Raw genomic sequence first — 21,883 nt, forward strand, 5'->3', positions numbered from 1 at the left:
GGGAAAGCCATGTGCTCAAGAAAAGCCTGGTTCAGTTATGGTGAGGAGATGAAAGAAGTATTCAGAGGAGAGATTAAGCAGAGAAATGTTTCTGGTGATCAGTTGAGTTTTTGGTGCAGAAAAGGTCTCAGTGGTGGAGGGGATCAGTTGGTTAGAAAAGATAATGTCATGTGCTGTGTGGAAATTAGCATCCCGTAGTCAGGACCTGGGGGACTTGGGCTTCTTGCCATGATTGAAATGAGCAGAGGGGTAAAGGATCAATAAAACAAATTAGCATGCACACAGATGACCCCACAACAGACAGTGATTGTGTGGAGGCTGTGAGAGTCCCTGCTTTTGGAGACCAGCAGATAGAATCCCTCTAGCCTTCACATCCCAGTGTTTGTTGTAACAGTCTACAGCAGCGACCGTCTAGGTCAAAGACTCTCCCCAAAATGAGGCCCGTGATGCCTTCCTCAGGCCTGATGTGAGCTGGCAGTGGTGCTGCCTATCATGTTGGCCCCACACTCATTGCTTTCAGGAACTCATTTCATCCTCACAAGTGCACTGTGAGCTGTGCACTGTTATTACCCCTATTTTACAGGCGAGTAAACTGACACACCTAAGAATTAGTTTGCTCACTTAACACAAGTGGTGGGTAGCAAAACTCATAATTCAATCGAGGTCTTACCTGACTTCAAAATCTGTGTATGCTCTGTGCCCTGTCCCCCTTCCTTTCCGTGTTATCCCTCTACGTAGGTAAGGACTTTGAGGAAGTACCCACTTAGGAAATGGTGAAATGTTAAGAATTATAACTAAATTGGACAGCAATTCTATGTTTTGTAGGTGCATTACCTGCACTTTCCCTCATAATTGTCACAATGTTGGGGCACAAAATAGATGAGGCATCTGAGACATGGAGAAGTTAAACAACAAACTGGGAAAGGGTACAGCTGTGATTCAAAGTCAGGCCTGTTATCACGGTCTAGGTTCACACCTGCTTGCCTTCCTCACTCTTTCCATTGTCCTATGATGCGCCATGGGCCGCAAAGATGGTTGAGACTCAATGTCACAGCTAAAACACTGTAGAAAGGCACAGGCCACCTGTTACCAATTGTTACCTGTTAACTTTCCATCTTCCCTCTTTCTGGAAGCCCACCTCTCCAACCCTTACAGCTTCAAGGTGATTCTCATAAGCCGTCAAGCTTGAGCAATACCAGGATTTAGTATGTAATCAAAAGAGTCTCTGCCTGGTCTCTAGGGAGCTGCTGTAGGGGCTGGCAACAAAGTGGGAAAAAGGGTCATGGGCTTGGTTGCTTCAGGTTGGTGTAAGTGCGATGAGTAACAAGGTCTCTAAGCCTCAGTTTCCTCAGATGGGAAATAAGAATACTATGAATGCCTGCTTAGTGTCATACTAAAGAAGCAGTGATGCAATCTAAGGAAAGGGCCTGTCTCAGTGCCCGTTACATATTAGGTGCTCTGTGAACTCAGCTAAAGTCACACTGGGGAGGAGAGAGCCAGAGTTAGTTCATGGGTGTCCTGTTATGCCAGACTAATCTTTGCAGTTAACCACCACCTCTAAGACTATGAACCATGGAGTTTGTGAGGTGGCTTAATTAGCAGAGAAATCAGGCAAGTGTGGCTGCTTTGCCCCCATTTTGATGGGCAGTGAGAGCAGCAGTGCTCTGCCCTGAAGGACATCCAGTTGCCTCTCGAAGCTGGAGATTCTTTAGTCTGCCTGTTTCCTGCCTGGAATGCTGTGAAGGGCAGGGTGAGGGGCGACAGGGGACATTAAACTGAGAAGTTATAAGGTCCTTCTCTGCAGATTCTCCCTTCCCCCATAGCCTTTCCCCATCCCACTGCCCCACACCTTGGGTTGCCAGGCGACAGCTGGAAGTGCTTCTTTTCCCTGCATCCCTGTGCAGCTCACCTCCCTCTGTGAAGTCTGTTGACTCCTTGCCAGTGACGCACAGGCTCTGAGCCTGGTGTTGAGTGCCCCCACCTCTACCCTCAGCCCCCAAACAAGGGCTGTGCTTTGGTCCCTTTGCTTTTGTCTGACTCGTATCAATCGTTTGTGACAGCTATCAAATTCATTTTCCAAATTTCTCCTGAATGTTCCCCTTCCTCAGTCTGTTCCATCAACACATATTGAGAGCTGGCTGTGACCCTGCTCGTCTCTCTACCCCTTCCTAACTCAGATTCCTTTCTCCTTCCACTTTTAAAAAAATGATTTATTTTATTTATTTATTTTTGTTGGAATGGCAGATATACAGAGAGAAGGAGAGACAGAGAGGAAGATCTTTCATCTGCTGATTTATTCCCCAAGTGGCTACAATGGCTGCAGCTGAGCAAATCTGAAGCCAGGAGTCAGGAGCCAGGAACTTTTTCCATGTCTCCCACATGGGTGCAGGGTCCCAAGGCTTTGGGCATCCTCTACTGATTTCCCAGGCCACAATCCAGGAGCTGAGTGGGAAGTGGAGCGGCAGGGACATGAGCCAACACCCATATGGGATCCCAGCAGAGGCAAGGTGATGATTTAGTTACTAAGCTAACACACTGGACCCTCTACTTGTTGTTTTAAAGATTAATTTGTTTTTACTGGAAAGGCAGACTTACAGAGATAAGGAGAAACAGAGAACAAAAGGTCTTCCTTCCCCCATAGCCACAGTGGTCGCAGCTGAGCCAATCTTAAGCCAGGAGCCAGGAGCTTCTTCCAAGTTTCCCATGTGGGTGCAGAATTCAGGGCTTTGGGTCATGCTCCACTGCTGTCACAGGTCCATAAGTAAGGAGCTGGAAGTGGAGCAACCAGGACTCTGACCCACATGGGATGCTGGCGTTTGCAGGGAGGATTAACCAGATTCCTTCACCTTGCCCTTGCACTGTAGGTACAGTCTGAGTGGAGCTCCCCTGACACCTTTTCCTCCCCTTGTGGGATCCCATCCCAAGTACCCCTCATATCTGATTGGCCACATTCCTTAGGCTCTTGGCTGCGAGAGTCAAGATACACTTGTGTGCCCCTTGCTTCTGCTCAAGTTATTCCTCCTCTCTGGAGAGGACCCGTCTTCTCTTGTTGCCTAGCAGGAAATCCCCACTGGACCATAAAGACTCTCCATTCAAGTATTACCTCTTCTGGTAAACCTTTGTTGACCTACAGCCTCCCAGCCTGTGTGAACAGCCTCTGCTTAACTCTGGAGCTGTACTGCAAGTGTTTATAACGTATCTGTCTTCCTCCCAGACTGCAAGCCACCTGAGGGCACAGGGCTTGGTCTGACTCAGGTCTCCAGCTGCAGCACCAGACACAGGGCTTTGCAGAGAGAAAGCATCCAACAAAGATTGGCAGAATGGGAGTGTGGTTTTGGTGCAGCAGTTGAGATGTCACTTGGGATACTCTGATCCCATATCAGGGTGCCTAGTTCATGTCCTGCCTCTGCTTATGACTTAGCTTCCTGCTGATGCACACCTGTGGAGGCAGCAGATGATGGCTCAAGTCCTTGGGAATGTGCTACACATGTGGGAGACAAAAATGAGGTTCCAGATTCCTGACTTCAGCCTGCTCTGGTCCTGCTTGTTATGGGCATGTGGGAAGTGAACCAGCAGTAAGAAAATTCTGTCTCTCTGCTTTTTAAATACGATGAAAGTAATTTTTTTAAAAAAAAGTTGGTAAAATGAAAGCGAGTGCTAGGCTGTGGCTTTATGCCTCTCGAAGCCGAGGCTAACTGTGCACCTGCAATGTTGGACTCATGTGAGCTCTACATCAGGTCCTACATTGGTGGGGAGTTCTGAAGTTCTTCCCGAGTTAATATCTCTATAGAATGGGCGTGCCACTTTCTTACCCTGATGTTCTCTCAGAGCTGTCATGGACAGCTGTCCCATCAGGGCTTTTGAGGCATCCAAGGTCTCATTTGATCACAAGAGAGGATTTTTTCATTCTTATACACAGGAGGAAATTGAGGTGCAGAGAGGTAGGGTGTGTGTATCTTACTGAGGTCACACAGCTGGTAAATGGAATAAGCAGCTCTAGACCCCACAGCTCTGCAACTCAGGGGTAGGTCCGAGCTTCTCCTGCTGGCCCCCTGTGTTTCCATGGCAACAATGAAGTCCTCTATTATCACCATCTCAGCCTCCTCTGCAGGGAGTGTTTAAATGGGGCCCAAGGCTTACCCCTTCACTTCCCTCAGTGAGGACTTAGGGAGGAAGAGATAGGAAGGCAAAATAGGAAATAATGGGGCTAGCATTGTGGCATAGCAAGTAAAGCCACAACCTGCAATGCCCAGCCTGCCATATGGGTGCTTGTTCCAGCTGTTGCACTTCTGATGCAGCTTCGTGCTCATGTGCCTGAGAAAGCAATGGTGCATGGCCCAAGTGAGAGATCCAGAAGAAGCTCCTAGCTCCTGGCTTTGGCCTTGCCCAACCACAGCATCTGGATGTTGAACCTGTAGATAGAAGATTCCTATCTCCCTCTCCATTCTTTCAAATTAAAAAAAAAAAAATCTTTAAAAAAAAAACCCACAGAATGTGTAAATAGAGAAATCCGAAGTAATTCTGGACCTGGACATTGTGTTCAGGCTGTATTTTGTGAGGAGAGTTATCTTCTTCCACTGGGTTGTTGCTGTGTGTCAACCCATGGAGCCTGAAGGCTGGCCTGTGGCTGCATCAGTAGTGGAGGCAGCCTCAGCCCTGTCATCTTCCAGGGGAAGTTTGCTCAGGTGGTTAGTTTCCTGCCCTGCCTTCTTGGGCTCTTCCTGCCCACATCCTTTTTCGCCACCAGCTGTCTGGAAATCCAAGGCCTTTCCTAGGTTCAGCTCAGAGAGTCCACAGTGAATTACTGATGACAAAATGAATTAACAGGGCTGACGATTCTCTAGTTTTATAGCTGCCAAGGCCCTTTCACAATGCTTACTGTATCCATCTAACAGCATTGTGGACAGGATATTATTACCAACTCCATTTTGCAGCGAACAAATCTACTGGCCAAAGAGTCAAGTAACTGGTCCAAGATCATATGACAGAAGCAACAGAACTGGAATTTGAACTCAGATGTGCTTGTCCCCTTAATCTGTACTCTTTCTTTTGCTCCTTGCAGTACCTTTCATCCAGTAATTCGTTAAATGACATGTGCAGACAGGATCCTAGAATTAAGGGGATAATAATAAGAAGGGTATTTTTTTAAAGATTTATTTTTATTATATTTTCATTGGAAAGACGGATATACAGAGAGGAGAGACAGAGAGGAAGATCTTCCATCCGATGTTTCACTCCCCAAGTGAGCGCAATGGGCCAATACTATGCCGGTCCGAAGCCAGGAGCCTCTTCTGGGTCTCCCACGCGGGTGCATGGTCCCAAAGCTTTGGGCTGTCCTCGACTGCTTTCCCAGGCCACAGGCAGGGAGCTGGAAGGGAAGCGGGGCTGCCGGGATTAGAACCGGCACCCATATGGGATCCCGGGCTGCAAGGCGAGGACCTTAACCACCTGCGCCACCATGCTGGGCCCAAAGAAGGGTATTTTAAACAGATTAAAGATAATCATATACCTGACATGGGAATAGAAGAGTCCCATGGCAAGATCTGAGAATTTTGGGGTTAAAATTTGAAAGTCAGAGAGCGCAACAGCAGGAGAGAGGAGAGAGAGAAGACACATACCCATCTGCTGGTTCACTTGCTAGATGCTCCAACAGCTAGAGCTGGACTGGCCCGAATACAGGCCACTTATGTGAGTAGCAGGACCCAATTACACGAGCTGTCATCTGTTGTCTCTCAGGGCCTGCCACAGCAGAAAGCTTAGATCAGGAGTTGCTTTCTCTAAATAGATAGATAGATAGATAGATAGATAGATAGATAGATAGATAGACAGACAGACATAGATATCTCATGTTTCCAAAGGGATTTAAAATGGCAGGGGAAAATATTAGATAATCCAGAGTGACAAATTTTACCTTTTTTTGTTTTTTTGGCTTGGTCATGACTCTAGGCTAATTTTTTTTCCCTTCTAGATATTATGTTTCAGGTTTCTTCCCAGTATTTTATACAATGGTTTAAAAAAACAAACAAGTAAATAAAACCACTAAAAGAAAGCATCTAAATGGAGTTTACATGAAAACTACTGGAAGAGTCTATTTTCTAGCAGAGACAGTTACCCTGCAAATTCATACAGTGTCTCAGTAGACAGAGGGCAGAATGGTTTGGAGGTCAGGCTGTCTGGTTCCCATGTCTACCAGCTCTACGACCTGAGGTAAGGTACTTAATTCTAAATGTCTGTTACTTCATCTGTCAAATGAGCATAAAAATGGGACTTCTCTCAGTTGTTGTAGGGATTAACATAGTGCCTGGCACACCTTGTCTCCGTAAGTGTCAGCCAATAATCACTTCTGCCTGGGTGCTGGCAAAAATGTGACTCATCAGGGAAAAGCATTTGAGCTGAGTGCCACATGGTAAATAGCAATCCATTCAGTGGTGCAGAGAATAAGGCTGTTCCTAGCAAGGGAACAGTATGAACCAAGTGCAGAAACTTTGAGGGACACAGGACTTGGGACCTAGCAAGTATTCCAGGGTGGATAGCTTCAGAGGGGGGAAAAGAATGAAGAGAGGTGGTATAACTAAAAGCTGTGACATCAATAGGTTAGAAAACCAAAGAAAAGTTTAGCGTCCTGGAAGACAGGACAGCAAAGGAGTTAAACACCCAGCTCTGACATTTTCTATTTTGGGCATGCTCTCTCTCCATTCCTGTTGGTGCTACAACTCAGTTGAGACTGATGAAACTACACATGAAAACACTTGTCACAGTGCCTAGCACAAAGTACTCAATTCATGCTAATAATTATTATTTTATTCCAGTTATCATTATTATGCATCTTGAGTGCTTAGGGCTAGAATGAGCCCTAAAAATTGTTTAGCCTGATATCCCAATTTTAAAGGTAGGAATGTCAAAGCCCAGGATAGAAAGTGTTGGTAAATTCACCAAGCACGTTAGTGCTGGAATTAAATCATCCCCAGGGCCCCTGAGTCTCACCTTTGTCATGGGACCCCTTTCCCATTGTCAAGCTTCCTCTGGAGGTTCTTCCTCCCTCCTCCTATGGTTGTTCACCCACCTCTCTAAATAAATTTCAAGGCATTTGCCTTGTGGAGCTGAATGTGAGACTGTTTTTAGAATACTCTGGCACCTGTATGCAAATGACCCTCAGGAGATTCATCTGCTTTGCTGACTCAGGCTAACTCTCAAAAGAATGCATCTGTCGGGCCAGAGGGCAGGATAGAGCTCTGGGCTTCGACGTCTTTCCAAGTAAGTTCAAAAATTCCACATGAGAAGTTCACTTGACTCTCTTACCTGCTGGCTTTATGTTAACTCCTTGTGTTGCTCCATTTGGAAATGAATTCACAAGTAGGCTTCTGAGCCAATGAGATGTCCTATCAGAAGATGCTAAGGTTGTGGACTGTCATATCTACTATGATACTAGCTGGGGAAATATTTATTATTTTTAGAAAAATGGGAGTAATGAGGGAGGTTTGAGGGGGAAAAACATTTTAAGAGACAATCCAATGGTTTTTCCCTGCAAAGCTGGAAAGAAGGCTGGAAGCTAATGAAATGAGCAAGTCCTCAAATACTTTGTCCAGAAAGGTCAAATCCCTTGGACCTTGGCATGAGCAGTGGTGTCCTGATCCCCAGTAACTTTGCGCTTTCATTTAGTGCACACATCTACTGAATGTCTTTCAGGTGACAGGCCCTACGTTGGGCATTGCTGAACTGCTCAGTGGCTCCCTAGTCTCTCAAGACAATGTCCAGCAATGGCCTTGGTCTGCCATTTGAGATCTGCATGGTCTTTTTCCCACCTCACCAAGCACGTTAGTTCACCCACCTCAGTTCTTACTTTCTCCCTATTTTATATTTTAGAAACTGTGTTGTAGAGTCTCAGAGATGCTATCAATCAATCAGATATATCCTATTTAAGAGACACTAAAGGGTAAAACCATGGATATCTTAGAACATATGCAATAATTTTACATCCCAATGAAAATGGAACTGCCTGTGCTCTTCCTAGTTGCCATGCTATTTCAGATCTTCCTGGTTTTTAAATGGGTTGCTATGGAAAATTTCAAATGTATACCCAACTCAAGGGAGACTAAGGGAGACTAAGTTGCACATGACACCACATCATTCAGCTATAGTGATTATTAATTCATGATCAGTTCTTCATGTTTTTATGTGTTTCCTTCTCCCTGCACTAGTACTAAGAAGAGCAAATACTCGTGTTTAACAGTTTTGAGCCACTGAACCACTGCATCAGGCCAAATAGAATCTTTTTTTTAAAATCTAAGGTGTTCAGTATTTTTCTTTAATGTTGAGATTACAGCAAAACCAAAATATCATTGACATTTTGGGTGATTTTTTTCTCTCTGGTTTGAATTTTTAACCTAGTTGAGGTCATACTGTATATTCAATTTTACATCCTGCTTTTATTATTTTTATTTAACTTTACAACAGAAGTATAACATCAGTAAGCAATGTTTGTGAATATGCTTTTAATTACTTAGTTGTACTGTATAGGAATGATATGCAATACTCATTCAATCACTCAACAGCATTTGTTGTATTTAGAGTATTTCAGACACCTTTAGACAGTGCTAAAAGGGAAAGCTCCATCACTGTCCTCTCAAAGCTTAGTTTTCCTCATTGACATTTAACTACTTTCCAATTTGAGGCAGTTCAGAATAATGTTACAGTGACTATCTTTTTTTTTTTTTTAACTTTCTCTAGGTTTCAGATTATTTCTTCTAGGCAAATTCTAGGTAGTGAAATTCCCACTTCACCTTTATAAAGTAAAGCATTTACTATTGTCTTAATCATGTACTCATGATTAAATGAATATATACATATACATAACTCAGCAGATAAGAGATGGTATCTTACCATTTAAATCACATGTATCTGAGTATTTACTGAACAATCATCTTTGGATCTATTACCTACTTTTTTAAAAAATGTGAATTGTCAGGGCCCGGCGCGGTGGCGCAAGTGGTTAAAGGTCCTCGCCTTGCACGCCCGGGATCCCATATGGGCGCCGGTTCTAATCCCGGCAGCCCCGCTTCCCTTCCAGCTCCCTGCCTGTGGCCTGGGAAAGCAGTCGAGGACGGCCCAAAGCTTTGGGAACCTGCACCCGCGTGGGAGACCCTGAAGAGGCTCCTGGCTTCGGATCGGCATAGTATCGGCCCGCTGCGCTCACTTGGGGAGTGAATCATCGGACGGAAGATCTTCCTCTCTGTCTCTCCTCTCTGTATATCCGCCTTTCCAATGAAAAAATAATAAAAATAAATCTTTAAAAAAAAAAAAAAAAATGTGAATTGTCGGGGCCCGGCGCGGTGGCGCAAGTGGTTAAGTCCTCGCCTTGCACGCCCGGGATCCCATATGGGCGCCGGTTCTAATCCCGGCAGCCCCGCTTCCCTTCCAGCTCCCTGCCTGTGACCTGGGAAAGCAGTTGAGGACGGCCCAAAGCTTTGGGACCCTGCACCCGCGTGGGAGACCCAGAAGAGGCTCCTGGCTTCGGATCGGCATAGTATCGGCCCGTTGCGGCTCACTTGGGGAGTGAATCATCGGATGGAAGATCTTCCTCTCTGTCTCTCCTCTCTGTATATCCGCCTTTCCAATAAAAAATAATAAAAATAAATCTTTAAAAAAAATGTGAATTGTCTGTTAGTCAAGAATCTGTTTTTATCACCTGCAGATTCTCAGGACCAGATTAGCTTTTTTTCATTTCCTTTTGCTTGCTATGACCTGGGGATAGATTAAGTATAATTTTGTTCCAAGCCTTTCTTTTACCTCTTGGCCCTTTCACATCATTTTTCTTCCCATATCTTCCTGTCTCAAAGGAGACTTGGATGAGTCATATAAAGGGTATAGCAGGTGGCAAATTAAGTGAGTTCCCCAGAGAGCCTTTTCAGAATGCTGTGAATGGTACTGATGTCAATTTAGAGGCAAGAAGAGTGAAGAGGAAATAGGTTGGCAATCATGAGGCTAAATTTGTCGGTGCAAGGCACTGAGATGTTATGGATGGTGGTTCATTCAGAGGCGTCTCTTGGACATCTCCTGCATGCCCAGATCCATGTGGGGGCACTTATGAAGGAGCTGGATCCTCCCAGATGAAGTAAGTAATATTATAATGAATAGTCAACCATGTGCATGTCAGGAGGGGTTCTAAGGAGATGCCAGCAGACTATTACACATTTCCATCTGCAGCTTGGAAGTGAGGGTCGGTCCAGAGGAGGCCAGGAAGCCAAAGGTGGAGGTAGAATAGGAACAGGCAGAGATGGAGGGAAAGAACCAGCAAAGAGTTTGCAGAAACCAAGGGAGGGGTTTCAAGAAGAGGGGTGTGGGACAAGTATTTGGTCCAGCAGTTAAGATGCCACTTGGGACATTTGCACCCAATATTGGAGTGCCTCGTTTTGATTTCTGGCTCCATTTTCAAGCCAGACAGCCACTAATGCACATCCTGGGAGGCAACAAGTGATGGCTCAAGTGCTTACGTCTTACTTACCCATGTGAGACATGGGTCTTACTACCCGTGTGAGACATGTGAGGCTCTAGTCTCCTGACTTTGACCTGGTTCAGCCCCAGCTGTTGTGGGCATTTGGGGCTTGAAAGAGCAGATGGAGGATTTTTCTGTCTCTTTGACTGTCTTTCAAATAGAATGAAAATAAATAAATACATTTTTTAAATGAAGTAGTGTATGTGTTTGAGGGATGTTCATCTTTGTTATTTAAAACAGTAGAGATCGTACTGTCCACCCTTCTCTCATGATTGGTTTGGTAATTCAATCTTTTGGACACTTGGAAAATGCCAAGCATAAGTCTAGATCATTGAGAGTACAGAAATTATAAGGCACAATCTCTCTCTTGCAGTCCAAAAGAGTAAGATATAGGTGGGCATGGACACAGACCCCTGAGGTAGGTACTGTGTTCCATTCATGCAGAAAGTGTTTATTGAACACTTGTGAACATGCCACATATATTGAGGAACAATGAAAGGAGGCCTTATGGCTTTCTGTTTATCTGCTTGAAGTAAAATGTAGTGTCGGTGTCTTAGCAGAACTGATGGAAGCCGATAGTCCTGTCTGTGGAAGGTTTTGAGGGTTTTGTCTGAGAGACTCATGTCCACAGTAAGAACACAGGGAACTCGTCCATCTGGGCTTCGGTTTCCCATCTGTGAAATGAGGGCGATGACCCAATGAGGACTGATCACATGGGTGGTCCCTTTCCCATTAGATTGCAGAAAGCCCGAGGGGAGGGATCAGGTCAGTCTTCCTCACAGCACAGTGACTCAGTCGATAGATGTGGAAGGGACTACTCTCAGAAGGGCCTTGAGCTCTACTCACCTGAGCTCTGCTATTGCTAAAGCAGAGGCCAAATACATTTCCATGGAAGCCTGAGAGGGATGATGTTGAGCTCAAACATTGGATCCTGAACAATTTCCTGGAAGAGGTGTCCTCTGACCTGGACTTCACGGGCTGGAAGTGCTCCTGTTGCCCTCCACTCTGGATTTCAGGATCTCCTTTCCTGCTCTCTGCCCTCAAGGATCTAACCAGTGGCTACCTATGTGTCCTGGGACTCCACTTTCTTACTCATAAGTCAACAGTGACAGAGATACAGGGAGTGCTAGAAAGGGCACTAAATGTGGTGTCAGGGTATTTGGATTTGAGTTTCAGCCCCGCTGAAAAGTAGCTGTATGAGCTTGGGAAAGTCACTGAAGGTCTGAGTCTCAGTTTCCCAGTTGGTACAATAAAGCAGCCAGACTGGATGAGCTCTAAGTTTTATTCCTTCTTGCTCTAAAATGTCTGCATCACATGTCACGGTCAAGATCCAGTGAAATGATGGCAGACAAGTGTAAATTGCAGAGTACTCTGTAGTGTGGTCTATACTGCTGTGGACAGACCAAGGTGATCTCCAGCTAGCTCCAGAGGTCCACCTCACCACTCCCCTGCTTCCCCCAGGCTCTACCCACCAACTCTGCTTCCTGAAGAGCTCTCTCCTTCTAGGTTCCTCCCGTTCCCAAGGGACAAAGGCCTTGGCTCCCAACTGCTGCCCAACACAAAGGATTTGGAGCTGAGCAGCTGTTTGTCAGAGGGTGGAACATGGCAGAGCCAGCTGGAAAGTTCCCGTTACCTGCCTACCTGCTGCTCATCATTCATCTCAATCCCCACCTTGGCTTGCAAGTACTAAGTTGAAGCGTGAATGAAGGCAGAAAAAGGAGTCTTGCTGGAGGAGCCAGCATGCACAAGCGGGCTTGAGGATTGGAGACCTCAGAGATCATGAGGTGACCTCTCAAGGGCTGTCACTTCCCTGGGTCTCCGACTCTCTGTCTGTAACATTAAAAGGGAACAGAACAAGGAGGTGAGATCCACCCAGATGTGTGATCTCAGAGGCTGTCTTCTTACTGACTCTGAAATTCTTAGTGAGTTTTCTCTCTTAGTAGTTTTGTTCACTAGCAGTCTTATGTAGTTGCCTACTGTGTATAGGTGATATAATTGATGGCCTAGGATTTAGCTACATATGATTCTGTCTCAAGGTGCTCATTGCCTGAAACAGAAGACAGATACCTGTGTGCAGTGATAAAAAGGTGGGTAAGGTAAGGAAGGATGTTACTTTGTGGGAGGTAGGGAAGGAATTCAGGGAAAACCTCAGAGAAGACCTCTGACATACAGTGTGAATTGTAAAAGAGAAGGGACAGTTCTGGCAAAAGGCCACATATGCAAAGACCCAAGAGTGTAAAGAAGTGACATGTTTGATTGCTTCTTGGTCTTTTGGCTAAGATCAAATGTAGTAAGAAGTGACATGTTGGGAAACCACTGGAGGTTAGGTGAAGCTGGAGTTCATTGATTGGCCAAAAAACGAGAGAGAAGGAACAAGAGAGGAAAATGGTGCTAGATCCCAAAGGATCTAACCTAAAGTCTGGATCTGATCCTGTGGGTTGGGTCAGCAGTGGCGGGGCAGGGGCAGCGGGGGGGAAGGTGGAAGGAGGGAGTGGGTAGCAGGGAAGGGATTTAGACACAGGGTGAGACAAGATTTGTTTTTTAAAAGACCCATTTGACATCTGGTGTGTTCTATGCAAATTATTGCAGACATCCACTAGACCTGTCCTTTCAACAGGTATTGATTGGAACATTGTAGCTCCATGTGCCAGGTGTTGGGCCAGGTGCTAGAGACACACTATTCGGCAAAAACCAGATGCCTTGCTCTTGTAGCACTTATGGTATGGCAGAGGAGGCAGGCCTTCATTGAATAATGAACAAAAATGAACAAAAAATAGCAGTGAATCAGTGCTACAAAAGAGAAGCATGTGTTATCAGGAAAGCAGGTAACTGAAACATTTGGTTTTGTAAACATATTCAGGGGAAGATGCTCTGCTGAACTGAACTGCAAGGAAGCTGCTCCAGGCACAAAGTGGTCTCCACGGGAAAGGGCCTCACTTGCTGCCGAACTCCCACCCAATGTGTGTTTACCTTCTATTATAAGCAGACAATGTGCATTTGAACAAAATACTGGGTTGTATTCATCAGTTTTTTCATGTCTTGGCACACAGTCAGTACCCAGTGAAGATCTGAAAGAAAAGTAAGGAGAATAGAGATTCTTCAGGTATAATAGGTATTTGGAGAGCTGTGTTACTCCTTCCTTTCCAGGGCTAAGCAAACATCCTCCTTTCCTCCACTGGTTTCAGGTTCTCTTCACTGTTCTGGTCATTATTACAGGTGATTTAAATATCAATAACAAAACAGGTGTTTGGCACAGCAAGACACCACTTAGGATGCCCACATTTCATATGGGAGTGCATGGGCTTGAATCCTGACTCCATCTCTGATTCTAACTTGCTGATACTGCCTGCACACACTATAAGGCAGCAGGCTCATGGCTCAGGTTAATGAGAACCTGTCACCACATGGGAAACCTGGATTGAGTTCTAGTCTCCTTGCTTTGGCCACGGCCCAATCCTAATGGTTGTAGACATTTGGAGAATGAACTAGGTAATGAAAAGTGTCTCTTTCTTTTTCTCGTATCTCTCTACCTTTCCAATAAATAAAAAAAAATTAAAAATCAGTGATGAATCTTTGTGAGAAGAGCTTTGATTTCTTGAAAACGAAAGACTTAGATTTGTATAAGCCACTTTTTATCATTGACTGTCATCCTAACCTGTTTAAGCCTTGGTGACTCTTTTAGTAGAATGGAGATATTGATCTTCTCTCAGGGTTTCTTTAATAATTAAATAGGATAATAATAATTTAAAAGAACCACTTTATAAATTCCAGGAGTTAAACACACATTTTAAATGAGGATTTAAATGTTTGGAAGGCTGCCACATGAATGAAGAATTATGTCTTCAGAGAACTCGTTAAACCAATGAATAGAAATGATCATATAGATTTCAGCTCAACCATGAGAAGAAGAAATGTCTTAATATTCAGAACTGTCCATTAGTGGAATGGCTGCCTGGAGAGGTGGTGAGCTTCCAATGTTGGAAAAGCACAATTCATGTTTGCTTGGAAGGAATTCCTAAGTGCCTGCATCTTTTCTTTTTAATTTTAGAATTCAACAAGACAAACAGAAGATCTGGGAGGAGATCCTAAGTGATAGGGGGAATAGCATGAACAGAAAACGATGTAATAGGTGTGGTGAGCACCATTAGAGTTGGAACACCAGTGCAAGCTTTCATGTCAGCCTTGCTGGTGATTCAACCTTACACTAGCGGAGGAGAGGTTTTTGGCCCACAGAAGCCATAACTGTGGCTTCAGAGCATCTGCAAGGCTGGAGAATGAGTTAGTTCTTGTTCTAGTAGGCTAAGGAGGATCAAGGACACATAGTCCGGTTGGGATATAGGTTGTGTTGAAAATGCACAGGCTGTGGCCCAGTAGGTTAAGCCACCGATGGCAACATGAGCGGCCTATATGAGCACTAATTTGAGTACTAGTTGCTCTTCGGCTGGCCCAGCTCTCTGCTAATGTGTCTGGGAAAGCAGCAGAGGGTGGCCTGAGTGCTTGGGCCTCTGCCGCTCACGTGGGAGAACAAGATGGGGTTCCAGGCTCTTGGCTTTGGGCTGGCCCAGTCCTGCTGTTGTAGTTGTTTGTGTAATGGATCAGCAAGTAGAAGATCTCTCTGTGTTTTCCCCTCCTCTCCTCCCTATAACTCTGCCTTTCAAATAAATAAATAAATAATACACAAGTAAAATGCCTTGGTTAAAAGGAACAAGTTAAATTCTCACTGTCTCCATCTGAGTTATGACTGTAACAGTTTACTTCTGTGATCCTCAGTTAATGCATACATAAAATGGGCCCTACTTTGTCCTGCTGCAAGCAGGTGTAGACATGAAGCGAAGTAAGTTGAGAGTACAGGATGTCCTGGAAAGAGCACAGACTTTGGAACCAGACAGATCAAGGTGCACTCTCAGTCTGCTGTGAATCCATTGTGAGACGTTAGGCAAGATATTTAATTGTTCCTTATCTGTGAGCAAAGATAACTGCATTTCAGAAAGCTGTTTGGAAAATTAGATAAAATGGGAAACGTGCTAATCATGTGCCTGGCACATAGCCATGCTCGACTTCATTACTCCACCAAACAAATGAGGTCCCACAGACACAGCACTTCTAGAAGTAGATGTTTAGTTGATGCTAGTTCCCTCCCCCCCTTGCACATGTGTCTACCACATGGCAGAGCTGCAAAGGTTACAATGGTTGGCTCACTCTGGGATCCACCGTCTGGCCTGATGCTCTCATCGGTAGAAACAGCGTGGTGAACATCTGTTGCGTAGAAGTCAATTGCTTTTGATGACTTGGTCTCTTTCCTCAAGTAGCCAGTGAGTCATCCCTTTTTCTCTCTTCTTCTTCCTGTCTCCTCCTTGGTTCTATTTCTGACTCTCATCAGTGGGAGGGGAATCAATGTTAGTCAATGTGATTCTTAAAAGATAGAGAGAGGTTCAGGAATGATTGGGCTGTTTATGTTTGAGCCCAAGATGATGAGAGCCAGATTGCTGCTCTTTGCAGCCTGCACTTCTCCAGGTGAAGCAGCAGTGACCACAGCATTAACAGCAACAGCAGCAGCTCCTGTGAGCCCTGCAGAACACCTTGCACACTGCCCAGAACCCTTCCTGCTCTCCCCCTGCCTCATTTCATCCTTATGCAACCATTTCAAGACTGAGATTATGACTGCCATGTTACAGATGAGGAAACTAAATTTTAATCATTTCCAAGTAACGATTTTAAAAGTTAAGTCATCATTATGATAATTCAGTACCTATTATGAATCATTTTTAAAAATTGAATAATAGAAGCCCTATGAAGTAGTTTTTATGCTTAGAAAGATCAAATCAGCCTGCCCCAAATAACACAGCTGATCAATGGCAGGGCTAGGAGTCAGACCAAACCTCCCTGGTTCTTAACTCATCTGTTGCCTTTCACTTGGACTATGTTACTAATCTTCAAGGGAAGCCTCCTATTGAGACCCTGGTTGGTGACAGCTCAGGGCAGGTTTAAATGTAAAGGGAAGTGACACATCGCCTAAGACTCATTCACTCCATCTGGGCAGACCTTGGGAAGCTGACCTGGTCCTAGGGCTTGGAGATACAAAAACAATAACTGAGACTCTACTATGCACCAGGAACTCTCATGAACTTTTTACAGACAGCTTGCCAACTGAGAAAACCTGCTATGAGGTAGGTGTTACTGCTGTTCTATTTTCATAGATGAAGAAATTAAGTTCAGTAAATTGCTGAAGGAAGGGAATACACGGAGGCATGAATACCAGGGACAGTAACATCAGGAAGCTCCTACCTTGGTTACTTAGCAAGTGGTTGAGGGGGATTCAGTCCAAGGAGCATAATTAACAAAGACCATGTTCTTCACCCCCAGAGTGTATGTCCTGTTTACTTCACGGTGATTGAGTCCCTACTTTGTGCCTAGCCCTGCCCATCTTTGGCACAGAAATGGAGCTGACTCCTGGTCCCAGCCCCTTTATTACTGCATCCCAGGATTTCCAGTTCATTGACCATCAACTGGGAAACAGGGCCCTTCTGTCAAAGAGCTGGTGCACAGGGCCAGGTTCCAGGTAGCAACAGGAGACTACATACTCTGGCAGAGTCACAGGGCAGATCGTAAGGAGAGTAAGAAAAGCAGAGACCTGCCGGCAGCAGTGCAGCAGGTCAGAATTCTGCCTCAGCCTCCCCATCAGGAAGAGGGATTTAATACTACCTCTTACCAGACAGGATGTAGGAGCTGAGTCTGGGAGGTCTCATCTGTGAAGTTGGTTCTAAAGAACTCAGAAAGTAGAGATGTGTTGTAGAAAGAGCAGATGAAATACTTCTGCAATGCTTCTTAGGTGCTCACACTCAAAGCTTTCGTGCATACAGGGCAAATATTTTTCTCAATAGTGCTTAGCGCGAATTGTTTACCCATCCGTCAATTCATTCATTTGTCAACTTGATTCATTCATCGACTCACTCATGGGCTGGAGAATATGTACTTGCTAAAACTCTTAGAAGTGCTAGATATGATCAGAATGACTGTTCTGATAAGCTGGTACGTATTCAGAATGAATCCCTGATATGCTGTGTAAGGTGCTCAGGGACCTTGCTCAATGGTTAGGAGATGGTGATGAATGTATTCTTCAAGAAGGGATAGGACATTAAATGCAGGTTTGGCTTTACTGAGTAAGGGTATGCAGATCCAGGCCAGAGCTGAATTGCAGCAGATATGGAGATGCCGAATCTCAAGAGAAATATGACTATTATGTTTGATTTCTCACATTGCACTCATGTGTCATCTTGTTTTATAATTTCACATCTTGAATATTTCTTGAATCTGCTGCTACTCTCCGCATGCTGCCACCACTCCGGTTCAGAGCTTTATTGAGTCTCGCCAGAGCAAAGATTCTTCTAGCCTCCCTTGCTTTCTTCCATCTCCTTCCAAGTTCTCTCTCCCTGCTGTTTCTGGTGTGGTCTTTCTAAACTCACATCTAATTATGTGACTCTCCTGATCCAAAGTCTCTGATCCTGAAAGAAAAAGCCCATGTCCCGCCTCGCACTACTTGAAGCTCTTTCTAGCTTCATTGCCCACCCATTTCCTATTGTCTCTTATTTTCTCTGGAAAAGTCACTGTAAAAGGTCTTTTTTCTGCCAAAATACATTTCCTTCACTTCTCTGCTTACTCTTTGTTGTTGTTAGAGATGTTTTTATTTACTTGAAAGACAGCATTACAGAGGGAAAGAGTGACACACAGAGAGAAAGTGATCTTCCATCTGCTTGTTTACTCTCCAAATAGTGACAATGCCAGAGAGGGGCCAGGCTGAACCCTGGAGCCAGGAACAACTCTGGGTCTCTAATGTGGGTGTAGGGGCCCAAAGACTTCGGTCATCTACTGCTGCTTTTCCCAAGCCGTTGGCAGGGAGCTAGATGGGAAATGGAACAGTTGGGACTTGAGCTGATGCCCATATGGGAAGCTGGAGCCACAATCCATGGCTTTTCATGCTATGCCACAGTACCCAGAAACCTCTTTTTTTGGAAAGATCTTTATTATCTTCTTTGTATTATCAAATAAGCACCCCTTTAGGTGATATTCCTGGGTTAAGAGCAGGTTCCATGTATGGGAATCAATGTACTTTCTACTAGATTCTGGTTCTCCTTCTGGGCATGTTATACAATTGTACTTTCGTACCACTTGGAAATTGGGTGTAGGTATTGGGCTGCCTTTGGCCGGTGAAATGGAAAGTTAAAAATAAGTTTTAAGAGCCAGCATATGACACATACCTTTTCTACTGGTAACTGCTCTGTCAGTCTTTATTTTGGAATCATGAAGACAGAAAGTATAGCTCTGAGGCAACCTTTAATGGCTATGGAGCAATACTGAAAAATAAAACCTGGTTTAACCTTTTGAGATTTGGGGATTGCTTTTTACTGAAGAACCAAGATTATCCTAATTGACACACTGACTCTGCTTTGGCATCTTCCAGTAACAATCCCAAGATACCAAGTTCCTCTTTCCTGAACTTGTGTGACACATCCTCTGTGCACTGTATCTCTGAGGCTGATGGCACACTGCCTCCCAGTGCTGGCTCTCAGTTTGCCACTTCTGCTCTTCGACTGTGGCTTCCTGAGATCCTCAGTGATGCTTGTTCCACTTTACACCAGACAAAGCATGGTCCTTGACCAAGGCAGAATATTATAGTGGTAATAGGAATCAGATTTGATTCAAATCCTAGTTCTGACACTTGCTTACGCTCAGTTTGCTCATCTGTAAAATAAGAGTAACAACATACCCTTCACAGGGTTTTGCTATAATTTCTGGATAATTGGTGCAATGTTTTTACAAGTACTGGCATTCTGTAGCTGCTATCGTTCTCGTTGTTTTGTTTTGCCTCACTGATTAATGCAGAGTGATTATGTGCTTTGAACAGTTTTGTGATCTTGAAAAAGTGAACTTTTTCTGCAGTTTATACACTTTCAGGTGTAAAATGTAAATGTTAGTGACACTAAATCACAGGGATTTGAGAAAATTTAGATGAGATATTTTAAACATATTCTTAAGCATTTGGCATTCCAAATGGATGCAGCAAAGACATCTGGTTGGTCCCCCACATGAGGACACTTGTGAACTGTTGAGTGTGCTCCAGTAACATGTTGCTGACATTCCTCTCTGCTTGCTTGCATAGTCATCTTTCTAGCCAGATTGCAAGATACTTGAGATAAAAAATTGTCTGAGTCATTTTTGGGGAAAAGAATCTTTATTTCTCTGGGACTAGTATTGAGATGTAACAAGTAAGGTGTAGCAGGTAGGATGCTGTCATCCCATACGGGCAGTGGTTCAAGTCCTGGCTGTTCTATTTCTGATCTAGTTCTCTGTTAATGTCCCTGAGAAGGCAGTGGAAGATAGTCCAAGCGCTTGGGTCCCTGTATCTATGTGGGATACCCAAAGCAAGCTCTTGGCTCCTGGCTTTGGGCTTACCCTACCCAAGCTGTTGCAATCAGGAAATAAAACAGTAGATGCAAGATCTCTCTGAAACTCTGCCTTTCAAAAAGAAATCTTTAAAAACATGTTTATTTCTCCTTAAATATGAGTAATATCTGGTCATTGTAGAGAAAATAAAAACATATGGAGAAAATAAAAATTACATTAATCCTAGCATCTCATTCAGATATAATCTTTACTAACAATTTAATGTATTTCTTTCCGTTTACTTCTCTGCACATATAGTTACATTATATCACACAAAAGCTCCTATGTCTTTGCATAGTCTTACATTCATAAACTAACAAACTTTTTAGATTTTAACCTTTCTCCTTTTGTTGAATACGTAAGTTGTTGAAACTTACTCACTCTAAATAAAGCTGTAAGAAACGTTTTTGTTTATAAGTACTTATCTGATTTTCTATTTTTAAGGAAAAAATGTTTAATAAATATTTTGGGGTCAAATATTATGACATTTTAATGCTCTTGCAACTTCCAAACTAATTTCCAGAAGGTTGAGCCAAGTTCCACATTCATAAACAAGTTGCCTATTCATCTATAATGGGAACTGTTATTTAAAAACAAGATTGAAACTTTTTAAATTACAGTAACTATCCATTTATATTTCTTCTGTGACTTGTTCAAGTCTCTTATTGATCTTTTATATTGGTATTTTCATTATGTTCTTATTCCAATGAAGGTTTCAAATTGTTTCATTATAGTCCACAAACACAATGTGAGACACAAAATGGGCATTCTGTAAATATGCCTTGCATTGTTCGTTAATTGTCGTGGGGTTCTTTAGGAACGAGAGCAGACTTTCTAAGAGGATGACTCTTCTTTCCTTTTCCCACCCAAGGATACAGCTGGACAGGAGCGGTACCGGACCATCACCACAGCCTATTACCGTGGAGCCATGGGCTTCATTCTGATGTATGATATCACCAATGAGGAGTCTTTCAATGCTGTCCAAGACTGGTATGAGATTCTTACATTCATTCAGCAAAGTAACTTGTGTTAGTCTCTGCCATGCACTATGAAACCTTGTTGAATCAGATATAGTTCCTGTCCTCAGGAAGACATATGCTGGAGAGACTAGGCAAGGCAGACACACAACACCAGCACTGGTCAGCACCAGACTGATCTTTTGCTTCCTTTTGCCCACAGCTACTGTATCAGGTGTTTTCTGTTACTGTAATGAAATACCCAAGGTCTGATACTTAAAAGAGTCCCATTTATCTCACAGTGTCGGAGGCTGAAAGTCTAAACAGTATGGTGCTGGCTCTATGAGGTTCCCCTGACTGTGTCACATCATGGCGGGAGTACATGCAGGAGGGAGAAATTGTGTGAAAAGACAGGAAGCCAGAGATAATCTGGTCAGGGGCCTGTGTTTGCTCTTGTGTAACAACCTTCTCACAAGAACTAACCTCTATATCAGAACACCTATCCATGACCTCCCACGAGCTCCACCTGTCCAAGGCCCTGCCTCTTCACACCAGCACATTGGACGTCCAAGTCCAACACCTGAACCCTTGTTCATCTGTTGCTTTCAGCTTAGGGACTGGAGGTTCACATTCCACAACACTTGCTCTTGGAGGCCCTCCCTTCTCCCAAGGAACAGTTTCTGTGTCTGTGTGATACTTTGACTTGGAGCCTTGAGCTCACAGTGTCCTCACAGGCTGCCTGCTGCAGTCCCTTGTCCTGACCAGCTGTCCAGGGTGCCATTGGTGTAGCTCTCATTCATGGGGCATGTATTGCCTTTTTCTGCCTTTCGGTTATCCTCTTCTTCGTGCTGTCTCCCTATCCCTTAATGCCTCCTTCTTCCTGGGACCTCTGTTTCACCTCCTTTGCCTTACCTTTTTTCTCCTCTTCTGCTTACTCTCTCCAGTTGTGTGTTTTTTTTTTTCTTCCCTCTCCTCTTTCTCTCTCTCCCATACC

The 21,883-nt window shown here is 44.2% G+C and overlaps 1 protein-coding gene across 1 annotated transcript in view; it reads left to right on the top strand.

Annotated features, from left to right (window-relative positions):
* The window catches only part of RAB3B (RAB3B, member RAS oncogene family), a 56,091-nt gene that overhangs the window by 17,720 nt on the left and 16,488 nt on the right, over positions 1-21,883 (top strand). The window contains exon 2 of the mRNA XM_040978677.1: positions 20,805-20,923. Within this exon, the coding sequence (XP_040834611.1) occupies positions 20,805-20,923 (119 nt within the window). The remainder of the gene's footprint in view (positions 1-20,804; positions 20,924-21,883) is intronic.

Source organism: Ochotona curzoniae, unplaced genomic scaffold (genome assembly GCF_017591425.1).
Source record: "Ochotona curzoniae isolate NIBS_2020 unplaced genomic scaffold, NIBS_Ocur_1.0 contig_291, whole genome shotgun sequence".
NCBI classification, from domain to species: domain Eukaryota; kingdom Metazoa; phylum Chordata; class Mammalia; order Lagomorpha; family Ochotonidae; genus Ochotona; species Ochotona curzoniae.